This window comes from Bufo bufo, chromosome 1 (genome assembly GCF_905171765.1).
Source record: "Bufo bufo chromosome 1, aBufBuf1.1, whole genome shotgun sequence".
In the NCBI taxonomy this organism is placed as follows: Eukaryota; Metazoa; Chordata; class Amphibia; order Anura; family Bufonidae; genus Bufo; species Bufo bufo.
Genome location: NC_053389.1, coordinates 278913398 through 278939287, shown reverse-complemented (window position 1 = coordinate 278939287; position 25890 = coordinate 278913398). Strand labels below are relative to the sequence as shown.

Below are 25890 nucleotides of genomic sequence, written 5' to 3'. Positions count from 1 at the left end.
TTCGTATAGCTAATGAGAAAGCATCAACACCTGGGTGATCAATTACAGGGTTAAAATTACTTTTAACATATAATCCAGTGTTAAATAAAGATAATTCCGTTAGCTTATCATCATCACATCTAGATCTTTGACTCTGTGTTGAGAACCAAATCTTAAGCCTAATACTCCGTAGGAATCTATGTAAGTCCAGCTCCATATGAAACCAATCCGTCCTGGACACAGGGCAAAAGGAAAGGCCCCTGTTCAAGACGGATTGTTGTGCTTCATTCAGGGTAATAGAGGAGATATTTACCACTATGTCGTCTAAGTCCTCTTTCTGTTCATGGTCTTCTGACGCTGGGGTCTGAGTTGTTTGTTTCTCTCCTCGCCATTTGCGGTGGCGCTTACCGCCCCTCCTGGTTCTATTGGATCCGTGTCCAGTCCTAAAAAAGGTTTCTGGGTTGTAGCTTGTAAATTGGCCTCTCCCCGTTCCTGGCTCATACTTTGAGATTGTGAACGTGTGTATCTTTTAACAGTGGAGTGATTTTGTCTCCTGTCACCTCCTCTAGGATTCTTGGGGTCACGTTGCCACATATATATAAAACCACGTGTGTAGTCCTCCATATCGCGAGTCCATTTTTGACGTTTCTTGTCTTTCAATTCAGATTTTAATTTCTCAAAATGTGGTACACAAGACAAAGTGTATGCTTCATATTCATCAGTGGGCATTAATTCAATCAAAGATGATGTAGTTTTCTGAAGAGATTCTTGTATCAGCAATATCTCTTTCTGTAAAAACTCAATGTTAAGTAATATCATATCAAACGAAAATTTGTTGCAAATCTGGGAAAACCTGGCACAAAATTCAACGTTATTAGGGAATAAATCCGGTCTTAACTGTGACCGCATGCCACGTGGGATCCTGTGATTTTGATGATATTCGCATAGAGTGAACATATGGAGCTCCAGATTTATAAGGCGTCGAGAATCATATTCAAATTGTTTCTTAGTGTCAAACAATGAAGGGGTGAACAAAAAAGTAGTGTCTCTATCCGTACCTCGCAGGATCCTCAGTTCGTCCTCCCTGCTGTAAGTGAAGACATCCGGGTCCAGGTTTTCAGACGGTGTAGCCATGTTAGGTGCAAAGCGTCCTCTGGTGCAGTAGTAATAGAGTATGGAAGACGAGGAAGCAGCACACTATAAAAGCGTAGGGTGCACGTCCGGCCAGTGAGGACCAGCACCTAGGTCCAATGAACTAGAGGTGAAGAAATCAGCCAGCAGCACTCCAATATTGCAAGGAAATCGTGTGGTTTATTAACCCAAAGTCAAGCGACGTTTCGACAGCTTGTTGCTGTCTTTATCAAGCCTAGTGCACAAGTGTTACAGGCGTGCTTTATAAAGAGACCTTGATCAACTAATGATATAACATCAATTAATAAAACAAGATAAAAAAACGATATATATGGTGATACAAGTGGTTACATAAATACATGAAAATCACTGTCATGATCTAACAAGTATAGTGAGGATAACAAAAAATTCATTATTGCAACATCCTTTACATTGTGTACCAAAGATCATAATGGGTGCAGGTGAAAACAATAATTGCGTGAAGTTAAACATGATTGCGTGAAGTTAAAAACACTCACTGTCAGCTGGGTGACTGTATGTGGATCAGATCGTGTGCTCCGCGGCGTTCCCATATATTAACTGCGCATGCGCGAGACAAATAAATATCGCGTTACTTCTGGCGTCTAGGAACATACTGGCAACCATACTCAGGATGGCTAAAACAGCCTCACACCTGATATGCGCATGTCAGGATAGCAGTAGAAGCCGTCCACCAGTCACTACGTAATCGTAGTCGCATATATAAATGAATTAATGAATATAGGGAACAGAATAGTGGAAATATAAGGTAACCAAAACTTATGTGGGAGATAAGGTCTAGGACACCAACAGCCCGTGATTTACATGATATACATATAAGGTCACTGGATTGAGCGTCTTATCAACCTATGGAACAGATGTAAGAGGCAGGTATATATGGCTATAGGGATATCACTGACAGGTATATATTGTTATGGGGATATCACTGGCAGGTATATATTGTTATGGGGATATCACTGGCAGGTATATATTGTTATGGGGATATCACTGGCAGGTATATATGGCTATAGGAATATCACTGGCAGGTATATATTGTTATGGGGATATCACTGGCAGGTATATATGGCTATAGGAATATCACTGGCAGGTATATATGGCTATAGGGATATCACTGACAGGTATATATTGTTATGGGGATATCACTGGCAGGTATATATTGTTATGGGGATATCACTGGCAGGTATATATTGTTATGGGGATATCACTGGCAGGTATATATGGCTATGGGGCTATCACTGGCAGGTATACAGAGTTTGTCATGGGGTCATGCAGGGACAGTCCCTTTTTGCTCCTTTATGTCCCTGTTTTTGATCTGAGATATTATTTCCTTTACAATATTGCGCCAGGAAGTGTTTCGCTCCTTGCTGTGTACTTAGAGCCCGACTTGTATATTATTTTAATTTTTGAAGCAATATTATGTATGATGATTTTAGAAATCTCTATATGTAGATAATTTATGTGCTAAAGTGAATAAATACGCAGAAAATGGATCTTTCACACAATGAATGAACCAAGAGGTCTCCGACCATTCAAACAGTTGGGAGGTATGGTTGGCACTGGCGGGCACACTGTAAGGTAGGGCATTCACAGACTTCTGAACCAGAATACAAATAAAAATCCCTTATCTGTTCTTAAGGTGAAAGATATTTACGTGCGACATTTCTACATAAACTACACGACATTTTGGCAGCAGACGTGTAAACAGCGGCAGAAGACATAGGACGGGTCTGGTGTGGAGCGTTGGCGCCATCTAGTGGCCGTCTTCAGGTAGTACACACATAGAAGAGGAGCGCCGGCGGGAATCCCAGACAGGAAAGGCCGCCTCTTCACGTGGTCTCATGGCCCAGGAAGAGGTGACTTGTAGTCTGGATGTCACTTCGGAGTCGTTCGACCCCCTTCTAGCCCTCTACTCTCCCTCCACTCCGCTCCCGTTCCCGGACGTGCGCTGCTTTAACAACTTAGCCGAATATGAGAGCTTCCTGCGTGGAGGCGGGCGGGCGAGGGGTCGGGCACGGGGGGCGCCCAAGGCGGCAAAGAAGGGACGGAAGCCGGCGCCGGACCCGGAGCGAGTGGAGAGGCTGAAAAAACTGATGCTGCCCGCGGAGGGCGATGCAGAGCCGAGAAGACCTCCCCGAAGAAGCAAGCGGGCGCCGAGAAATGTGCTCACCCGGATGCCCTGTGAGTTGCCAAGACGACACTAGGGGGCGCTGTAGCGTGGGAAAGCCCAGGTTCGATGGTGGGACAAGTACAGTAACCAGGGCTGTATTCAGAGCTCAGTCTGCCTTGGCAGTGCCCACCTCCCCTATTACCTGACTACGGTAACCATGTGGTTGATAGCGCGTACGGTGTTACTGTGACGGCTGTGTTTGTGACGCGGTATATACAAGTGATATACATTTGTCACATTTTAAGGGCTCATTCACACGACCGTATAAATGGATCCGCATCCGTTCTGCAATTTTGCGCAACGAGTGCGGACCCATTCATTTCAATGGATGCTGTCCGCATCCGTTGTTCCATTCCGCGGCCTTGCAGAAAATATGGAGCATGTCCTATTCTTGTCTGTGGTTGCGGACAAGAATAGGCATTCTCTATATAGCGCCGGCCATTTGAGGACCGCAAAACACTTATGGTCGCGTGAATGCACCCTTAACCTGTCAAAAATACCCTGCAAATAAGGCTACTTTCACACTTGCGGCAGAGGATTCCGTCACCAGAACTGCCCACCAGATCCGTCAAAATGTATGCCAACTGATGGCATTTGTCAGACGGATCAGGATCCTGATCCGTATGACAAATGCATTGAAATGCCGGATCAGTCTCTCCGGTGTCATGCGGAAAAACGGATCCGTCATTTTTTTTTTCACATTTTTTGCAGTGCGGCGCGAATGCCGGATCCGTTTTGCCGGGAAACACTCGGGGCCGGATCATTAATGCATTTCAATGGCAAGTGTTCCGGAGTTTTGGATGGAGATAAAACCGTAGCATGCTGCAGTATTATCTCCGTCCTGAAAGGTGAAAAAGACTGAACTGAAGACATCCTGATGCATCCTGAACGGATTTCTCTCCATTCAGAATGCATTAGGATAAGGTTTCCTGTCCGTCAAAAAAATAGGACCTGTCCTATTTTTTTGACGGACAACGGTTCACGGACCTATTCAAGTCAATGGGTCCGTGAAAGAACACGGATGCACACAAGATTGGCATCCGCGTCCGTGATCCGTGTCCGTAGGCTACTTTCATACAGACGGATCCGAAGATCCGTCTGCATAAAAGCTTTTTCAGAGCTGTTTTCACTTCGTGAAAACTCAGAACCGACAGTATATTCTAACACAGAGGCGTTCCCATGGTGATGGGGACGCTTCTCGTTAGAATATACTACGAACTGTGTACATGACTGCCCCCTGCTGCCTGGCAGCACCCGATCTTTTACAGGGGGCTGTGATCCGCACAATTAACCCCTCAGGTGCCGCACCTAAAGGGTTAATTGTGCATATCATAGCCCCCTATAAGAGATCAGGGGCTGCCAGGCAGCAGGGGGCAGACCCCCCTCCCTCCCCAGTTTTAATTTCATTGGTGGCCAGTGCGGCCCCCCCTCCCTCCCTCTATTGTATTATTTTCATTGGTGGCACAGTGTGCGGCCCACGCTCCCTCCCTCCCTCTATTGTATTATTTTAATTGGTGGCACAGTGTGCGGCCCCCCTCTCCCTCCCTCTATTGTATTATTTTCATTGGTGGCACAGTGTGCGGCCCACGCTCCCTCCCTTCCTCCCTCCCTCTATTGTATTATTTTAATTGGTGGCACAGTGTGCGGCCCCCCTCTCCCTCCCTCTATTGTATTATTTTCATTGGCACAGTGTGCGGCCCCCCTCCCTCCCTCTATTGTATTATTTTCATTGGTGGCACAGTGTGTGGTCCCCCCCCCCCCCCCCCCCCCCCCGATCATTGGTGGCAGCGGAGAGTTCTGATCGGAGTCCCAGTTTAATCGCTGGGGCTCCGATCGGTAACCATGGCAACCAGGACGCTACTGCAGTCATGGGGATAAAACTGATCAGTTCTTTTCCGGTATTGAGCCCCTAGGACGGAACTCTATGCCGGAAAAGAATAACGCTAGTGTGAAAGTACCCTAACCACATCACAAAACCACAGCAACCCCCTTTGAGGGTGTATTTAAGAGCCTCTATAAATACAATTTTCGTTGTGTGGTTAAAAACTTTGCATCTAAATTAGGGCTGCACGATATGGGAATTTTGTGCGATTGCGATTAGGGCCCTAAAAATTGCGATAACGATATGCGATGCGATATTTTAAGGGAATTGTGCTAGAGGTCTATTTGCTTGGATTTTCAAGGCAAAAGCACAAAGAAATTACTGATAATGCTGAAATTACAGTAGTTATGAAATGCACAGTGTTTTTCAAAATAAAACATCTTTTACAAAATTAAATAACATATTTGCATTACTGCAAAAGTACAAAATACTAAACTTGCCATTTTCTTAATAGCACTGCACAGAACAGATAAACAGAATAAATAGAAGAACATTTGTTCATTAAAATAACGACTTGCCTCCAGCCCCTCCTCCCTCCCCGCACTGTAACTGATGTATCGCCGGCCGCGCTGTGCAACATAGCGGCCGGCGATACATCCGCGTCAGCCACGTAAAAAGTCAACCATCACTTTATAAGACGCACTGCCATTTCCCCAAAAGTTTGTCTTATAAAGCGAAAAATATGGTAATATAATTGCAGCATTTTTGGGTCGGCCAATTGGCGATTGCGATATGGCGATTGATTGCGATTGCGATTGCTTTGGCGATATATTGTGCAGGCCTAATCTAAATGTACGGCTAGGTTCACACTGAGGATTTTTGCACCAATTCCGAGCCAAAAACGCATGCAGAACTTCCCCATAGATTTCAATGGGGATTCTGCATGTTAAGGGTCCATTCACACATCCCTGTGTGTTTCGCGGATCCGCAAAACACGGACAGCGGCAATGTGCGTTCCGTATTTTGCGCACTGCACATTGCCGGCACTAATAGAATATGCCTATTCTTGACCGCAATTGCGGACAAGAATAGGACATGTTCTATTTTTTTCGGGAACGGAATTGCGGACCCGGAAGTGCGGGTCCGCAATCAGAAATGAATGGGTCTGCAATGCGGAACGAAATTGCGGACGTGTGAATGGACCCTAAACCATACAGGGCTGTTTTTTGGTATCCTGTCCATTTTTAATGCAGATTCTGTGGAATCCAAGTTCAGAATTCCATAGAAAATGACCAGGAATGAAAATCCTCGCTGAAACTGCACCTAAAACCACATAACATGTAAGGAGAAAAAACGCATGGGAAAAAAACCTGATGCCGATTCCGCATCAGATTTTTTTTCCTTGCTAAAAATACTCAGTGTGAACCTAGCCTTAGGCCTCATGCACACAAAGGTTTTTTTTTTTGTTTTTTTTTCATTTACGGGCATTTTTTTCCGTTCCGTATACAGAACCATTCATTTCAATGGTTCCGCAAAAAAAACACAGAATGTGTTCCGTATGCATTCTGTTTCCGTATTTCCATTTTTCCGTTCCGTTAAAAGATAGAACTTGTCCTATTATTGCCTGCAAATCACGTTCCGTGGCTCCATTCAAGTCAACGGGTCCTTAAAAAAACCGGAACACATACGGAAATGCATCCGTATGTCTTCCGTATCTGTTCCGTTTTTGCGTAACCATCTATTGAAAATTTTATGCCCCATTTTTTATATGTAATTACTGTATACTGTATATGCCATGCGGAAAAACGGAACCGAAATGGAAACACAACGGAAAAACAAATCCGGAAAAAAACGTCCCGCAAAACACTGAAAAAGCCATACGGTCGTGTGAAAGAGGCCTTACACAGCTGCCAGTAAACTATAAACCTAAGGCCTCTTGCACACGGCCGTTGTGGGTCCGTTCCGTGCATTGGGGACAGCAATTTGCGGTCCCCATTGCATGGGCAACCTCCATACGGCGGCCGGGACGGATCGAGACCCATTCAACTTGAATGGATCCGTGATCCTTCCGCACCGCAAAAAAATAGAACAAGTTCTATTTTTTTGCAGTGCGGAAGCACGGACAGAAACACTGTAGTGCTTCCGTGGGGTTCCGATCCGTGCTACCGCTCCGCATCTCCGTGATTGCGGACTCGTTCAAGTGAGTGCCGGTGCCCGTGGTATTGCGGACCCGCCCTATGCGGGCCGCAATACGGCCATGGGCACACACCGTTCTGGTGCAAGAGGCCTAAGGGTGCATTCACACGTGATGGCTGCGCAAACTGCAGAATTTGACAACCTGGGCACTGGCCGCGTGGACCCATTCACTTCAATGGGTCCGCGATCCACTAGATGCGGTGAAAGAAAAATTGATATTTTCTTTCCATTTCCGTTCTGGTTTTTTTGCGGACTGTATGCTGAACCATTCATTTGTATGGGTCCGCAAAAAAAAAAAAAGGAAGTTACTCCATGTGCATTCCATTTCCGTATGTCCTTATTTCCGTTCCGCAAAAAAATAGACCACGTCCTATTATTGTCCGCATTACGGACAAGGATAGTACTGTTTTATTAGGTGCCAGCTGTTTCGTTCCGCAAAATACGGAATGCACACTGACTTCCTACGTATTTTTTGCAGACCGCAAAATACATACGGTCGTGTGCATGAGCCCTTAGGCTTCTGGGTCCTAGCCTCCATGCCGCAATAGAACATGTTCTTTCTTTCGCTGCATCTTGCAGTGCCGCAGTTTGCGGTCCTCTACATGGGCACGCCCGTCGCACGTTCGTGTGACTGCACCCTTATGCACAAGTCTGAAGACGTCTCCATCAATGGATGGTGCATGCTATGATTGGAGAAACCACAGCATCCACCATACAGCTCTGATTTTTCCCTCAAGATTCATTCACTGAAATGAAAAATCGGATGAGGAGGACATCATCTGTGAGTGGGCCGTATAAAAAGGCCTCCAGCACAACATCTGAATGAGCCCCAACTCCTGCTAGATGTATGGCCACCTTTACTCTGTGGTGACCGCGGAACCCACATGGACCCATTCACATGGATGTCATCGGTGCAGACAAGAATAGGCATTTTTACAATGGGGCCCTCAAAAAGTAGGGGATGTACATGGACCGCATCTGTATTCTGTGAGTCTGCGAATTACGGATTGTAAAACGGGTACAAGTTGTGTGAATGTAGCCTCATAAGGAGGAGCGTCAGTGTGTGGATTATGGAAGGCTCTAGTTGACAGTGTACATATGGTGGTATATACTGGCTTGGATGTAGAGCTCCAGCATGTCGGTTCTTTGCGAATTTTCACAGTGAATTTCATCCTTTGCCATGTAATGTAAAATCTGCCACAGAATCCACCTGTGCGGGTTTCTGCAAATTTCGCCCATAAAGGCCGTGTGAAGCGCCAAACATTTTCCAAAGATTGCCAGTACATATTTGTCCCTGAATTCTCTATGGGAATCCATGCTGTACTCCATCCGTGACTTGACGCAGGCCACAGGCAGATTAGTCTCACTGATCCATGGCAGAAATCTGGTGGACAGACTGGCATTTCTGCTGTATATCCGGTGGCAGTGTATGTTGTCACATAGCAGATGTGTATTAGCAGCATAGTGACATGTGAACAAACCCCTGTGGGCAGAAAAAATATTAGATTTTGGGTTAGAGTGGAGGACAAATTCCTTTCCTGCCTGTCTATTGCTACCATTTACTGTACACAGCGCCCATACAGACTCATGTCTCCATGGTTACAGACTACAAACATACCCTGTGTAGTCTGATCCTGCATCAAAATCCCTTCTGTGTACCCTACTCCTGTGAAGTTTTAAAAGGGCATTCCGGTAATAAAAAGTTATCAGCTCACTATCTCTGGTGCTCCCATAGAAATCAATAGGGTGGCAGTGCGCTTTTCCGACCAGCTGCTCCATCCATTTCAGAAGGCTCTGCATTCTTGTAATCCTGTGGTTGGGGATAACCGGAATACCCCTTTAATGTAGACCCTGTTGGCTATTCTGCCCAGCTGCCTTACAGCATATGGCAGCAGGCAAACAAACCGCCATCTACACTGCCTACCAGGGGATTAGTCTGCACACGAGCAGAGTGTTGGGTTGGTGTGGTCTTTGGGTAGTCTGACCATCTGTGGGCACTAATAAATGGGCACCTTTGTATATTTTTGTTTTCCAGTGCATGAGGGAAGCCCCGTAGGACGTCTCTACCGCTGCATACAGGAACGCCTGAAGGTCAATGTCCACATCCGCACGTTCAAGGGTCTGCGCGGGGTCTGCTCAGGATTTATCGTTGCCTTTGACAAATTCTGGAACATGGTAACTACAGGGATTTACCTTTTACCTCCCAGGGCAAATGGCATGACCTCTGCCTAAGGGTCTGAAAGGCGGCCACAAGGAATTCGTAATTTGACGTAAATTCTTGTCACTTCTGTAACTTTAAGAAATGTCCAGTGATGTTTCCTTCTCTGTACTAGAATTGTAATTGGTTATTATTTCTTAATATATTTCAGGCAATGGTGGATGTGGATGAGACTTACAGGAAACCAGTCCTTGGCAAAGCGTTTTACAATGAGCCCCAGCTGACTCTCACCCGGGTAACCGTTTATTAGACTTATACCCTGGGCAGGACCTTTAGGGTACAATGGTTCCACACTTTTACTGTCAGGTCGTACCCTTTATATATGGACTTCATTTCTCTGTACAGAATTGTATACTGATTTATCACCACTATGGCCACCAGCCGAGTCTTCAAAAGCCAGTCTAGGAAAGCTGAGTGACGACCCCAGCTGAAAGTGTAATGGCGGCCACGTAGGTTGCCAGCTTTTCTAGTAAAGATACCATTTAAGGGCTCATGCACACAGATCCGCAAAACACGCATACCGGCCGTGTGTGTTGCATTTTGCAGAACGGAACATCCTGCCATCTATAGAACTGTCATATCCTTGTCTGTAAAATGGACAAGAATAGGGCATGTTCTATTTTTTTGCAGGGGGCCTCGGAACCAACATACGGATGCGGCCCCATTGAAGTGAATGGGTCCACATCCGACACGCAAAAAAATGCGGATCAGATGCAGACCCAAACCACGTCCGTGTGCATGAGCTCTAAGACTGAGCAGAGAAATAAAGGGGTCATCTCCAAAACACACCTCCTGTCCATGTGGACATCTTAGAGTGGGGTCCTGTGTTTCTGTGAACCCCAGAAGCTGCCAAGTAATGGCTTCTTTTCTGAGGGATCCAGTCCCACGAAGTCAGCCATATACTGTGTTTGAATGGCTGGCATGTAGTATTACAGTTTCCCGGGCAATAACAGATGATCGCAGGGGAAAGGTGGTGGTCAGCTGACTCCGTGGTGGCCGTTTGTAGAGGGAGGGGTTGTCTAGTCATACAGTGGACCACCAAAACGTTAATGGAATTGCTGGTGGAAAGTTTGCAGTAGTAGTATTTAAATCTTATCTATGCAGGGAAAATCTCACCTTTTGCAATGCATAGGGTGAAATAAATCCACATGTAACTGATGCAGGTTTTTCCACTTCAGGTTTCCATCCAGGGAGTTGGGCAGTCCAGTTGTCTAGGCAAGTCGGAGTCTAAGCTTCTTTGCAGGACATCCTTTTAGCTTTGTACAGTTCCCTAGAGAAATGACCTGCCCACTGTCCCCTGACGCTTCTCCCATCGATACTTTTAAACTGGTGGTCAGCTGTATAAGTGGAGTTACCCTTTATAGATTTGTCTTTGTACATCTGCTGTCATCCACCAGGTGCATCTTCATTTGACATGATTTTAATATTGGATTCCTCAGTATATCGGGTGTTTACGCCATTCATTTCATTCCACAGCTATTCGACAGGCTGAAACTTCAGGAGTCAGGAGAGCAGCCATCTACAGAAAAACCATGTGCTCCATCAAAGAGACTAGAACTTCCACATAAAGGTTCTCCGCCTGGAGAGGACAAGACCGCAGCCACTAGTAGAGATATAAGGAGAGCCACTCAGGAGCCAGGACAGGGCCAAAGACAAGGAGATGTGAAAACGAAAGAGCGGACTAGACGGCGGAAGGAGAAGATTGACTATCAGCAAGCGTTTAAACGTCACATGAAGCAGGTGTTCATTAGAGGCGAGAGCATCTTATTAGTGCACGTCCCTGAATGACGCCGCCATATGGGGGATGTATGAGGACAATGTTGTAAAAGGAATTCTGGTGGAGTTTCTTTGGGACAATGAATCCATATAAAAGGGTTCAGTGGGCATCACATGCCGTGCATGGACCTTAAGTCTTTGATTTGTAGCTTTATGGTAAAAATAAAGCTCATAAGAGCGCAATCACGTGACAGCATGTCCGGTCCCAGTAGAGGGCTGTTTGAGAAGTATGGGTATAATGTGGACTGAAATTATCAGCAGTTTTATGGCTTATACCTTTCAGTATGCAGCATGTGGATGAGCTGTCAGTACATACCTCGGTATTAAAGGAAGAGCACTGTAAATTCCTTCTGTTGATTCAGTTGTTTTTGCCCCATCCAGATCTGGGGCTCTATTGCTGAGAAATCCCATCTATTCTCATATGCAAATGAGCTCTTTGGTGCAACAAGGACGGCATCCTTGCATCCTTGCAAACTCTGCTCTGTATTGTAGATAGTACTGACAGTTGTAAGGGAGTGGGGCCAAGCTGGCAATGTATTCTTCCTTGGCCCGTCGATTTGGGAATTGGCACTCCTATGGTACAGCCCTGAAGTCATTTGTACAGTGCAGCTCTGTCAAGCGCCAGGTACTATGTGAGCGACAATTCACTAAGAGATGGCGTGCATGTGAGAAAACAGGGTCAAGCAAAGTTAATACAAGGCAAGGCACTTCCTAATGTATTGTGATTGTCCATATTGCCTCATTTGCTGGCTGGATTCATTTTTTCATTGCATTGTACACTGCTCGTATCCCAGACGGGAGCTCCTGTGTATGTGTACCTATGTGAGCTCCCACGGTCTTCGCCACTAGAGGCTGGTTCTTTTTTTCTATAGTGTACAAACAATGCCACCACTAGATACAAGCACTGTATAATGTGATAGAAAAATGAATCCAGCCAGCAAAGGAAGCAATATGGACAATCACAATACTAGTAAGTGCCTTGTATTAACTTTCTCTACATGATAAATGTCATTAGCTGAAGCGAGACGACCCCTCCTAAAGTGTTGCCTTTCTTCTCTAGCAATCAGAATAGAGGTCCCCCTAGTAGTCCCAGCAGTGCTCGCTTCCTTCTGTTCTGTGTAACAATCGTGCAACAGTTGCAGCACGCTGTGTCCTTCCTAGGGAATATTCACATACAACAGATTTGGTGCAAAATATCTGCTGCTGAAAATAAGTTCCATTGATCTGAGCAGCGTTGTTTCGGGAGCAGGGACTTGGACAGTCGCAGACATTTTCACAATAAATCTGCTGTGTGTGATTATAGGATTACTGTTAGTGTGTTCACAGCAGTCTCATCCCCTCTTGTAGTAAAAAACTGTAACCCACACTGTCCCCTCCACTTTCCCAGTTGTCACAGCAGCCCCTTCCAACATTCTCCCAGTAGTCTTGGCAGGACTGTCCAGGAAGTTACAGCAAGGACTTGCAGTTTTCAGAACCATCAAGTGGCTCGCCATATGACCCATCATTTATGACCCCCACCCACTAGATCATAAGAAACTCACTGGTTTCATTACAGCACTGACCCAACATCTTATCCCCCTGAACTGTGCCAGTTTGGATGGTATACCAGTATGTAATATTTGCAAGCTCACAATTCCTTATTTGTTCATATTTAATATGCCTGTTTATTGAATGTGGCTCACAAGTTGGGGGCCTCTGCACTAGAGGGATCTGTTCCTGTTTTTGGAGAGACATGTACTCAGACCCAACACAGATGGATATATGACTTAGGCCTCTTGCAAACGACTGTATGGCTTTTTCAGTATTTTGCGGTCCGCAAAAAATACGGATGATGTCCGTGTGCATTCCGTTTTTCATGGAACAGCTGGCCCCTGATAGAACAGTACTATCCTTGTCCATTATGCGGACTATAATAGGACATGTTCTATCTTTGAACGGAAATACGGAAACGGAAGGCATACGGAGTACCTTCCGGTTTTTTTGCGCATCTATTGAAATGAATGGTTCCGTATATGGAACGTAAAAAAACAGAACGTGAACGGAAAAAAAAACCCTGTGTGTGCAAGAGGCCTTAGTAAATGAGGGAATAAAAAAATGAAACGGCAGTTACACTTTTAAGGACTTTCACTGTAAGAATCTGTATATACTGATGGTTACGAGAATTTTCTCTTCAGTGAGGACAACCTATAAATTTAATTGTATGTCCTGTAGACACATACTAAATCTATCATTTCATGGAATATTTGTCTTTTTTACTTTAAACCCATGGAGCCACCTAAAATGAATGCAGCGGGGTTTGGTGTCCTTCGTCTTGTGATCTGTGGAGGTCTCAGCGGTAGGACCCCAAGCAATCTAATAGTTACTCCCTATTTTATGGATAAGGGATAACTTGTAACAACTGGAATAGGTGTGAGTGGCCCACAATGAAAGAGTGTGGGGAAATATCCTTGTAAAATATAACCTTTATATGATATACATTAAAATATACACCTGAAGATGCATCACAATACAAAACATATATAGTCAAGGGGTTCTAGAATAGATACCCCACTGCTGGTAGAGAAAAAAGACAACACTTAGCACTGGTGCGCATGTGTAATGCTAACAGTGTTACCCAGCCAACACAAATGCAACATGTATTGGGGTTCTAGGACGGATACCCCACTTCTGGTGGAACAAGGATAAAAATGTAACTGCTGCGCCTGTGTGGACACAAGCAGTCTTACCTGACCGACCAGGTGACTAGGATCAGCGTGGCAGGGGAATCAGGCCTGATGGAAGGGAGTGTAGACAAGGAATACAGTCATGAGAGTGTGGATGCTGTGCCCTATATCACCCTATATACTTGGTAGGATTGGGGCCTACTCCCATGCTGCCTGTCTACACAGAGCACTCGCCCTGAAAAGAGCGACCCCGTCCGGATACCTGTCCCTAGTTATGGACCTGAACCCTAGTATAAATACATGTTGCATTTGTGTTGGCTGGGTAACACTGTTAGCATTACACATGCGCACCAGTGCTAAGTGTTGTCTTTTTTCTCTACCAGCAGTGGGGTATCTATTCTAGAACCCCTTGACTATATATGTTTTGTATTGTGATGCATCTTCAGGTGTATATTTTAATGTATATCATATAAAGGTTATATTTTACAAGGATATTTCCCCACACTCTTTCATTGTGGGCCACTCACAGCTTTGAAATCTTGAAATATCAGTGGGACTGTTGTCACCAATAGTCTCAACCAGATATCTAACAACTGGAATACCCCAAGTCATCCTGCAAAAAACAAGCTCTTCTGATTGGAAAAGTGAAAAAGTTGTGGTTCTTGGAAGGAGGAGAATATGAAAATTGGCCTGGTCCTGAAAGGGTAACTAGTCCTTTTTTGTACTTTTAAACTGACTCTCCATCCTTTAGCGCCATGTCATTTTAGGTCCATCATTAGAGTTGATTAATTTTTTAATATATTTTTAGTGCTGTCTGAGTTCCATAGTGCTGACCCTGTCTACAACCACCACTAGAGGGAGCTCACTTCACAATATTTTGTCATTGAGTTCAATATATAAGGGCTCTTTCACACTTGCGTTGTCCGGATCCGTCGTGTACTCCATTTGCCGGAAGTGCCCGCCGGATCCGTAACACCGCAAGTGAACTGAAAGCATTTGAAGACTGATCCGTCTTCAAAATGCGTTCAGTGTTACTATGGCAGCCAGGACGCTATTAAAGTCATCCATGCACGTGGGGCGCCCTGACGTCACTCTGAAGCGCCCCGGGAGACGCACGGACGGTAAGTATACTGCTCCCCCGCTCCCCACTACACTTTACCATGGCAAACAGGACTTTAGCGTCCTGGCAGCCATGGTAACCATTCAGAAAAAGCTAAACGTCGGATCCGGTAATGCGCCGAAACAACGTTTAGCTTAACCACCTCAGCCCCCAGTGCTTAAACACCCTGAAAGACCAGGCCACTTTTTACACTTCTGACCTACATTACTTTCACCGTTTATTGCTCGGTCATGCAACTTACCACCCAAATGAATTTTACCTCCTTTTCTTCTCACTAATAGAGCTTTCATTTGGTGGTATTTCTTTGCTGCTGACATTTTTACTTTTTTTGTTATTAATCGAAATTTAACGATTTTTTTGCAAAAAAATGACATTTTTCACTTTCAGTTGTAAAATTTTGCAAAAAAAAACGAGATCCATATAGAAATTTTGCTCTAAATTTATTGTTCTACATGTCTTTGATAAAAAAAAAATGTTTGGGTAAAAAAAAAATGGTTTGGGTAAAAGTTATAGCGTTTACAAACTATGGTACAAAAATGTGAATTTCCGCTTTTTGAAGCAGCTCTGACTTTCTGAGCACCTGTCATGTTTCCTGAGGTTCTACAATGCCCAGACAGTACAAACACCCCACAAATGACCCCATTTCGGAAAGTACACACCCTAAGGTATTCGCTGATGGGCATAGTGAGTTCATAGAACTTTTTATTTTTTGTCACAAGTTAGCGGAAAATGATGATTTTTTTTTTTTTTCTTACAAAGTCTCATATTCCACTAACTTGTGACAAAAAATAAAAAGTTCTAGGAACTCACTATGCCCATCAGCGAATACCTTGGGGTCTCTTCTTTCCAAAATGGGGTCACTTGTGGGGTAGTTATACTGCCCTGGCATTCTAGGGGCCCAAATGTGTGGTAAGGAGTTTGAAATCAAATTCAGTAAAAAATGACCTGTGAAATCCGAAAGGTGCTCTTTGGAATATGGGCCCCTTTGCCCACCTAGGCTGCAAAAAAGTGTCACACATCTGGTATCTCCGTACTCAGGAGAAGGTGGGGAATGTGTTTTGGGGTGTCATTTTATATATACCCATGCTGGGTGAGAGAAATATCTTGGCAAAAGACAACTTTTCCCATTTTTTTATACAAAGTTGGCATTTGACCAAGATATTTATCTCACCCAGCATGGGTATATGTAAAAAGACACCCCAAAACACATTCCTCAACTTCTCCTGAGTACGGAGATACCAGATGTGTGACACTTTTTTGCAGCCTAGGTGGGCAAAGGGGCCCATATTCCAAAGAGCACCTTTCGGATTTCACAAGTCAATTTTTACTGAATTTGATTTCAAACTCCTTTCCACACATTTGGGCCCCTAGAATGCCAGGGCAGTATAACTACCCCACAAGTGACCCCATTTTGGAAAGAAGACACCCCAAGGTATTCCGTGAGGGGCATGGCGAGTTCCTAGAATTTTTTATTTTTTGTCACAAGTTAGTGGAAAATGATGATTTTTTTTTTTTTTTTTTTTTTTTTTTTTTCATACAAAGTCTCATATTCCACTAACTTGTGACAAAAAATAAAAACTTCCATGAACTCACTATGCCCATCAGCGAATACCTTGGGGTCTCTTCTTTCCAAAATGGGGTCACTTGTGGGGTAGTTATACTGCCCTGGCATTCTAGGGGCCCAAATGTGTGGTAAGGAGTTTGAAATCAAATTCAGTAAAAATTGACCTGTGAAATCCGAAAGGTGCTCTTTGGAATATGGGCCCCTTTGCCCACCTAGGCTGCAAAAAAGTGTCACACATCTGGTATCTCCGTACTCAGGAGAAGTTGAGGAATGTGTTTTGGGGTGTCTTTTTACATATACCCATGCTGGGTGAGATAAATATCTTGGTCAAATGCCAACTTTGTATAAAAAAATGGGAAAAGTTGTCTTTTGCCAAGATATTTCTCTCACCCAGCATGGGTATATATAAAATGACACCCCAAAACACATTCCCCACCTTCTCCTGAGTACGGAGATACCAGATGTGTGACACTTTTTTGCAGCCTAGGTGGGCAAAGGGGCCCATATTCCAAAGAGCACCTTTCGGATTTCACAGGTCAATTTTTACTGAATTTGATTTCAAACTCCTTACCACACATTTGGGCCCCTAGAATGCCAGGGCAGTATAACTACCCCACAAGTGACCCCATTTTGGAAAGAAGAGACCCCAAGGTATTCGCTGATGGGCATAGTGAGTTCATGGAAGTTTTTATTTTTTGTCACAAGTTAGTGGAATATGAGACTTTGTATGAAAAAAAAAAAAAAAAAAAAAAAAATCATCATTTTCCACTAACTTGTGACTAAAAATTAAAAATTCTAGGAACTTGCCATGCCCCTCACGGAATACCTTGGGGTGTCTTCTTTCCAAAATGGGGTCACTTGTGGGGTAGTTATACTGCCCTGGCATTTTACAGGGGCCCTAATGTGTGGTAAGTAGGTAAATGACCTGTGAAATCCGAAAGGTGCTCTTTGGAATGTGGGCCCCTTTGCCCACCTAGGCTGCAAAAAAGTGTCACACATCTGGTATCTCCGTACTCAGGAGAAGTTGAGGAATGTGTTTTGGGGTGTCTTTTTACATATACCCATGCTGGGTGAGAGAAATATCTTGGCAAAAGACAACTTTTCCCATTTTTTTATACAAAGTTGGCATTTGACCAAGATATTTATCTCACCCAGCATGGGTATATGTAAAAAGACACCCCAAAACACATTCCTCAACTTCTCCTGAGTACGGAGATACCAGATGTGTGACACTTTTTTGCAGCCTAGGTGGGCAAAGGGGCCCAAATTCCTTTTAGGAGGGCATTTTTAGACATTTGGATACCAGACTTCTTCTCACGCTTTGGGGCCCCTAAAATGCCAGGGCAGTATAAATACCCCACATGTGACCCCATTTTGGAAAGAAGACACCCCAAGGTATTCAATGAGGGGCATGGCGAGTTCATTGAAAAAAAAAATTTTTGGCACAAGTTAGCGGAAATTGATTTTTTTGATTTTGTTCTCACAAAGTCTCCCTTTCCGCTAACTTGGGACAAAAATTTCAATCTTTCATGGACTCAATATGCCCCTCAGCGAATACCTTGGGGTGTCTTCTTTCCAAAATGGTGTTATTTGTGGGGTGTTTGTACTGCCCTGGCATTTGAGGGTCTCCGCAATCATTACATGTATGCCCAGCATTAGGAGTTTCTGCTATTCTCCTTATATTGAGCATACGGGTAATGAGATTTTTTTTTTTCCGTTCAGCCTCTGGGCTGAAAGAAAAAAATGAACGGCACAGATTTCTTCATTCGCATCGATCAATGTGGATGAAAAAATCTCTGCCAAAAAAAGAAAAAGGAGGGGAAAGGCGTCTGCCAGGACATAGGAGCTCCGCCCAACATCCATACCCACTTCAGCTCGTATGCCCTGGCAAACCAGATTTCTCCATTCACATCAATCGATGTGGATGAATAAATCATTGCCGGGATTTTTTTTTTTTATATATACAAAGTGTTTGCCAAAGTATATGAACACCGCCACCTCCTCAGCTCATATGCCTCGGCAAACGTATCTTTTACTGCAGAGGAGAAATCTCGTCTTGCAGCGCCGCATACACCGACTTGCGTGTAATCTGACAGCAGCGCAATACTTCTGTCCGAATGCACATCAGTGCTGCAGCTGGTCGATCGGTTGGTCCACCTGGAAGGTAAAAAAAACAAAACAAAAAAGAAAAAACCAGGCCGCAAAGCAATAACTTTATTAACTTTAGAACAGAACATATTAACTTTTTTAAACTTTTTTAACTTTTTTACTTACCGGTAATTTTTTTTTTGTTTTGTTTTTTTTACCTTTATAGAACAAACCTCTCCTTCCCCATGGGACAATGTGCAAAGCGCAAATCGCCCAAAGATGTGGCGAAGTACGTTATGCACTTTATCCCAGGTGAAAGGAGAGGTTTGCAGCAGCTGTGAGAGAAAGGGCCCTAATAGCCCTGTGTGCCTGTCCTGGTGAGATGTGATCCCTATGCTAGGTGTACCTGTGTGTGGTACTTCCGGAAACACTCTCCTAAGCATAGGGCAGGGTGGTCCGGACAGTCAGGACAGAAATAGCGGGTGTCACGCCTTATTCCACTCCTGCTACAGACACGACATTTTTTTCGGGGTGGCGGTTGGGTTGAGGTACCAGCAACGACACTGGGGAAATGTCGCTCGTGTAGACGGCTAACTACACTGGTGGATGGGGCCACGGAACCTCCTGGGTAAAGGAGGTTCTCGATGATCTCTTCCTGGAATTTGAGGAAGGATCGTGTTCTCCCAGCCTTACTGTAGAGAACAAAACTATTGTAGAGCGCCAATTGAATTAAATATACAGACACCTTCTTATACCAGCGTCTGGTTCTGCGGGAAACTAAATAGGGAGCCAACATCTGGTCATTGAAGTCCACCCCTCCCATGAGCAAATTATAGTCGTGGACTGAGAGGGGCTTTTCAATGACACGGGTTGCCCTTTGAATTTGTATTGTCGTGTCTGCGTGAATGGAGGAGAGCATGTAAACGTCACGCTTGTCTCTCCATTTCACCGCGAGCAGTTCTTCGTTACACAAGGCAGCCCTCTCCCCCCTTGCAAGACGGGTGGTTACAAGCCGTTGGGGGAAGCCCACGCGACTAGTTCGCGCGGTGCCACAGGCGCAAATCCGTTCTAGAAACAAATGCCTAAAGAGGGCCACACTTGTGTAAAAATTGTCCACATAAAGATGGTACCCCTTGCCGAATAAGGGTGACACCAAGTCCCAGACTGTCTTCCCACTGCTCCCCAGGTAGTCAGGGCAACCGACCGGCTCCAGGGTCTGATCTTTTCCCTCATAGATCCGAAATTTGTGGGTATAGCCTGTGGCCCTTTCACAGAGCTTATACAATTTGACCCCATACCGGGCACGCTTGCTTGGGATGTATTGTTTGAAGCCAAGGCGCCCGGTAAAATGTATTAGGGACTCGTCTACGCAGATGTTTTGCTCAGGGGTATACAAATCTGCAAATTTCTGGTTGAAATGGTCTACGAGGGGCCGAATTTTGTGGAGCCGGTCAAAAGCTGGGTGGCCTCTGGGACGGGAGGTGGTGTTGTCGCTAAAGTGCAGGAAACGCAGGATGGCCTCAAATCATGTCCTGACATAGCAGCAGAGAACATGGGCATGTGATGAATTGGGTGCGTTGACCAATATGACCGCAATTCATGCTTTTTTGTCAGGCCCATGTTGAGGAGAAGGCCCAGAAAAATTTTAAGTTCGGAAACTTGGACTGGTTTCCACCGGAAAGGCTGGGCATAAAAGCTTCCCGGGTTTGCGGTTATAAATTGTGTGGCATATTGGTTGGTCTCTGCCACGACTAAGTCCAAGAGCTCCGCAGTCAAGAACAGCTCAAAAAATCCCAGGGCCGTACTGATCTGAGCCGTCTCAACCCGAACTCCAGACTGGGCGGTGAAAGGGGTAACTAATGGTGCGGCTGAAGTTGGTGACTGCCAATCAGGGTTTGCCAGCACCTCAGGGATTCTAGGGGCTCTACGGGCCTGTCTGCGAGGTGGCTGCGACGGGGTAACTAGTGCACGTGCCACCGTACCAGCTTCAACTGCCCTTCTGGTGCTCGCTACTTCACCAGGTTGTACGGCAGTGCTGGTACTAGGTCCAGGAAGGGCTGCGCTGCTGGTGTATGCCTCACCACGTGATCCGGCAGCGACAGCCCCACTCTGCTGCTCTTGAAGCGGATCCTGTGTAACCTGTGGTCTAGCGACATGGGGCCGGGTACGCCTGGTGCTGCCAGGGACCTCCACCTCCTCGTCCGAACTTTGGGTCAGAGAGCCACTGCTTTCTACAGGTTCATATTCTGACCCGCTAGATTCGTCAGATGAGGGTTCCCACTCCTCATCCGACTGGGTCAGAATCCTGTAGGCCTCTTCAGAAGAATACCCCCTGTTTGACATTTGGACTACTAAATTTAGGGGTATTCCCTGAGACTACCCAAGAAAAAAAGCAAGCCTGTCTTACAAAGGGGAGGCTAGCGAAGTACCGGAGGCCGCTGCGGTTGATAAAAAATATCAAAACTGATTTTTTTATCGCCGCAGAGCGTGTAAAGTGAATGTGCAGTGATCAAAAAAAAAAAATTTTTTGTCACTGCGGTGGGGCGGGCGTGGGTGAACGCACGTGTGGGCGACCGATCAGGCCTGATCGGGCAAACACTGCGTTTTGGGTGGAGGGCGAACTAAAGTGACACTAATACTATTATAGATCTGACCGTGATCAGTTTTGATCACTTACAGATACTATAAAAGTACAAATGCTGATTAGCGATACGCTAAACAGCGAATAAAAGTGACTGCGGTGGGGTGGGCGCTAACTGACGCTAACTACCTAACCAAGGGGCCTAAACTATCCCTAAAACCTAACAGCCAATACTAGTGAAAAAAAAAAAGTGACAGTTTACACTGATCACTTTTTTTCCTTTCACTGGTGATTGACAGGGGCGATCAAAGGGGTGATCAAAGGGTTAATTGGGGTGCAGGGGGGTGATCAGGGGCTACAGTGAAGTGTTTGGTGTACTCACAGTGATGTCTGCTTCTCTGCTGGATCCAACCGACGAAAAGGACCAGCAGAGGAGCAGAGAAGCCATATAACAGATCATATTTACTAATATGATCTGTTATATGACTTTGGATTGGATTTTTTAAAAATCAGCAACCTGCCAGCGACGATCATTGGCCGGCAGGTTGCTGATGAAATACTCCTCGAACTTTTGCCGGCCCGCGATGCGCATGCGCGGGCCGGCTGTGACCGAAATCTCGCGTCTCGCGAGATGACGCGCCGGCGCGTCCAGGAGGAATTAAACAACCACCTCCAGGACGCGTCTGTGCGTACAGCGGTCCGGAGGTGGTTAAGGCCGGATCCGGATTAATGCCTTTCAATGGGCATTAATTCCGGATCCGGCCTTGCGGCAAGTGTTCAGGATTTTGGGCCGGAGCAAAAAGCGCAGCATGCTGCGGTATTTTTTCTGGCCAAAAAACTTTCTGGTCCGGAACTGATGACATCCTGATGCATCCTGAACGGATTTCTCTCCATACAGAATGCATGGGGATAATCCTGATCTGGATTCTTCCGGCATAGAGCCCCGACGACGGAACTCTTTGCCGGAACAGAACAACGCAAGTGTGAAAGAGCCCTTAATCGTATGCAGTTCTATCTAAATCTTTCCCTAGTAGTGGCTGCAATCACCAACATATTATCACATACCTATATGTCTGCAGCAGATCTGGACTGTGAAGAGTGAAAACTTTCACAAGTGCCATTGATGGGCATATGTGCCACCAATACCAGTGGTAAGACCAATCATGCTAAATCACTGCATATGGATTAGATAATTACTTGGGAAGGGTTTATCTCCCTCCTACGTGAATTTTCATTCTCCATTGGTGGTCAGCCACAACCTCTCGGGGGCTCCCAGTCTGTTTACCCCCACAAGGACATATACAGAAATCCTAAAGTCCCACTGCAAAACTCTGCGAGAAAAACAAGCTAAAATATGCACAATGGTCATTGAAGATTACATTCTGGCTGTCTGCAGCTCCCACTAGGGGGAGCTCACTGTACATGGAGTGATACAGCTCCCTTTAACCCTTTCAGCCCCGGCGGATTTTATTATTGTTTTTCACATAGCCATATGAGAGCTTGTTTCAGCAGGACAAGTTGTACTTTCTAATGCTACCATTTAATACTGCATACAGTAAAGCTGAAAAAAAAAAAAAAAAAATGGGGTGGAATTGGAGGGAAAAAAAAAATTGCCACAGTTTCATGGGTTTTCTTTTTACGTTGTTGCCTGTCCGGTAAAACCAACCTGTTACCTTCATTCTCCAGGTCAGTACAGTTACAATGACACTACGTTTATATAGTTTTTCTTGCGTCTTAATACTGGAAAAATAAGAACTTTCATTTTTTCTTGTCATTGCCATATTAATGACCTTACCTTTTTTATAGTTGGGTTTCTGGAGCTGTGCGAGGGCTCATTTTTGGGCTAGTGTAGTTTTTAGTAACAACAAGTTGAAGTGTGTGTGACTTTTTGATCACTCTTGATCACTTTTTTTGGGAGATGAAGTTATGAGAAACCGGCAGATTGACCATTTTGATTTTTTTTTTCCTCTTACGGCATTCAACGTTTTTTTGTTTGTGTCATTTTTATTTTTATTATAAGGAAAGGGGGTTGATTTCAATTTTTTTTTTTTTTTTAATTGCCTATGTAATTTTTTACAGGGGTATGCCTTGTTCACAGGAGCCCAGAACTATACACAGTACTCCATGTGTGACTAGTGATTTGTAAAGTGGCAGGACTATGTTCTCATCACGGGCATCTATGCCCCTTTTGATGCAATCCGTTATCTTATTGCCTTGGCAGCAGCTGCCTGACAGCAGTTTGCTGTTCACTAAAGTTCCTAGGTCCTTTTCCATGTTAGTGTTACCCAGTGTTTTATCATTTAGTATGTACTGGTGACTTGCATTATTCCTTCCCATGTGCATAACTTTACATTTGTCAGTGTTAAACCTCATCTGCCACTTATCTGCCCAAGTCTCCCATCTATCCAGATCCATCTGTAGCTGTATAGTGTCCTCTTCTATGTTAAAGGAGTTCTCAGAGAATTAAGAAAATGAAAATTCTTAACTACCTTTTATTATTTATAATGGCTTGTTGTGTCTAGGGAGCAATCATCAGGGAAAATAAAATGCCTGCCGTCCTATTAGCACACACAAAACCTGTCCTAATCACACAGGAGGACAAGTTACTTCACATAACCTGAGCTCAAGAGCTGCCTCATCCTTCTCTCTGCTTTACCTGTCAGGGATTATGATCCTGAATACAGCTGATAAGATCTTCACCTGAATCTCTGTGGGAATGAAAATGATGAGAAGACATCAAGTACAGAGAGGATGGACAGGACAGACTGTGGTAATGGAGACTGCATATAAGTGATAGCAGAAAAAAGGCAAAGTAGGGAGGCTCAACACTAAAGATGAACGGATAGCGGTGGGTTCACTGCTGATTGGGTCACTCACCCAATTAAGAAAGTGAAATGTATAGCAAAGAAAAGCAGGCGACACCACCTTCTGGAATAAGCGTGAAACAATGGAAATACTCTTTAGAATATTTATTCTGAGATATCACACATAAAAAATGGCCAATATTATAAAATAAAATACAATAAAACATTCAATTACAATAATACACTGGATAAAAATACAATTAAATCAATAAGGATGTGGTCTCCTGAAATAATGTCTCATGAGATAAGTTGCGGCAGAGAGCTGTAAAAATCCACCTGTAGGTGTTTGCCAAATGGGACTGTCTCTGTGAGACTCTTACCGCTCAGTAGTCCCGATGTTATTAGTATATGGTTAACTTCCACGGAGCGGTGGAGAAGTGTCGTCACCAGAACCCTGGATTCTCAACGCTGAATGATGAACAAGCGCGCAGCTTGCAGTAAGTAGTCACACAACGGTGCAGGATACAAACACCGGAGCGCAGGACGCTGAATGCTGAATGTTCAGCTCGGAGGGCGTGCTCTCGATCAGATGATCCCCACTAAGATGACGGATATCTGGAATGTTCAGTTGAAATGCTTTATTCCGCTGCTGTGCCGGTACTTTGAGTTCAGGGATATCACATATGAGTTTCGTTCCCCTCTCTGTCTCGTAGGCGCCGCTCTATCAGTAGAAGAGCCGGCGCTCGATGGTTAATGCAGGCTCCTTTTTTTTTTTTTTTTTTTTCTGCGCTGGACTTGATTTGTAGATGAGGGTGTGATACTCCTTAGAGAAATCCTTTTGGAGTGCGCCTAAGGTCTGCAGTGAGACACAGTAGATCCGGGTATCTATGATACTTTAGCACGGAAAGTCAATGTCCATCAGTGGGGATCCTAGCACCAAACGCGTTTCGGGGTCTGTTATCACCCCTTCCTCAGTGATAACTGAGGAAGGGGTGATAACAGACCCCGAAACGCGTTTGGTGCTAGGATCCCCCCTGATGGACATTGACTTTCCGTGCTAAAGTATCATAGATACCCGGATCTACTGTGTCTCACTGCAGACCTTAGGCGCACTCCAAAAGGATTTCTCTGAGGAGTATCACACCCTCATCTACAAACCAAGTCCAGCGCAGAAAAAAAAAAAAAAAAAGGAGCCTGCATTAACCATCGAGCGCCGGCTCTTCTACTGATAGAGCGGCGCCTACGAGACAGAGAGGGGAACGAAACTCATATGTGATATCCCTGAACTCAAAGTACCGGCACAGCAGCGGAATAAAGCATTTCAACTGAACATTCCAGATATCCGTCATCTTAGTGGGGATCATCTGATCGAGAGCACGCCCTCCGAGCTGAACATTCAGCATTCAGCGTCCTGCGCTCCGGTGTTTGTATCCTGCACCGTTGTGTGACTACTTACTGCAAGCTGCGCGCTTGTTCATCATTCAGCGTTGAGAATCCAGGGTTCTGGTGACGACACTTCTCCACCGCTCCGTGGAAGTTAACCATATACTAATAACATCGGGACTACTGAGCGGTAAGAGTCTCACAGAGACAGTCCCATTTGGCAAACACCTACAGGTGGATTTTTACAGCTCTCTGCCGCAACTTATCTCATGAGACATTATTTCAGGAGACCACATCCTTATTGATTTAATTGTATTTTTATCCAGTGTATTATTGTAATTTGAATGTTTTATTGTATT

The 25890-nt window shown here is 44.8% G+C and overlaps 1 protein-coding gene across 1 annotated transcript; it reads left to right on the top strand.

Moving 5' to 3' along the window:
• Positions 1-2985: 2985 nt before the first annotated feature.
• Positions 2986-11708, top strand: LSM11 (LSM11, U7 small nuclear RNA associated). The gene is made up of 4 exons (XM_040439925.1): positions 2986-3327; positions 9370-9509; positions 9704-9787; positions 11029-11708. The coding sequence occupies exons 1-4, from the start codon at positions 2988-2990 to the stop codon at positions 11338-11340; spliced, it is 876 nt and encodes a 291-aa protein (XP_040295859.1). The 5' UTR covers positions 2986-2987; the 3' UTR covers positions 11341-11708.
• Positions 11709-25890: the final 14182 nt, after the last annotated feature.

Bases quoted from the DNA above. Each gene is read 5' to 3' on its own strand.
- LSM11 (XM_040439925.1), top strand. From the start codon at position 2,988: ATGGCCCAGGAAGAGGTGACTTGTAGTCTGGATGTCACTTCGGAGTCG. The intron at 9,510-9,703 runs GTAACTACAGGG...AATATATTTCAG, and splicing joins TTGACAAATTCTGGAACATG to GCAATGGTGGATGTGGATGA. The intron at 9,788-11,028 runs GTAACCGTTTAT...TTCATTCCACAG, and splicing joins CCCAGCTGACTCTCACCCGG to CTATTCGACAGGCTGAAACT.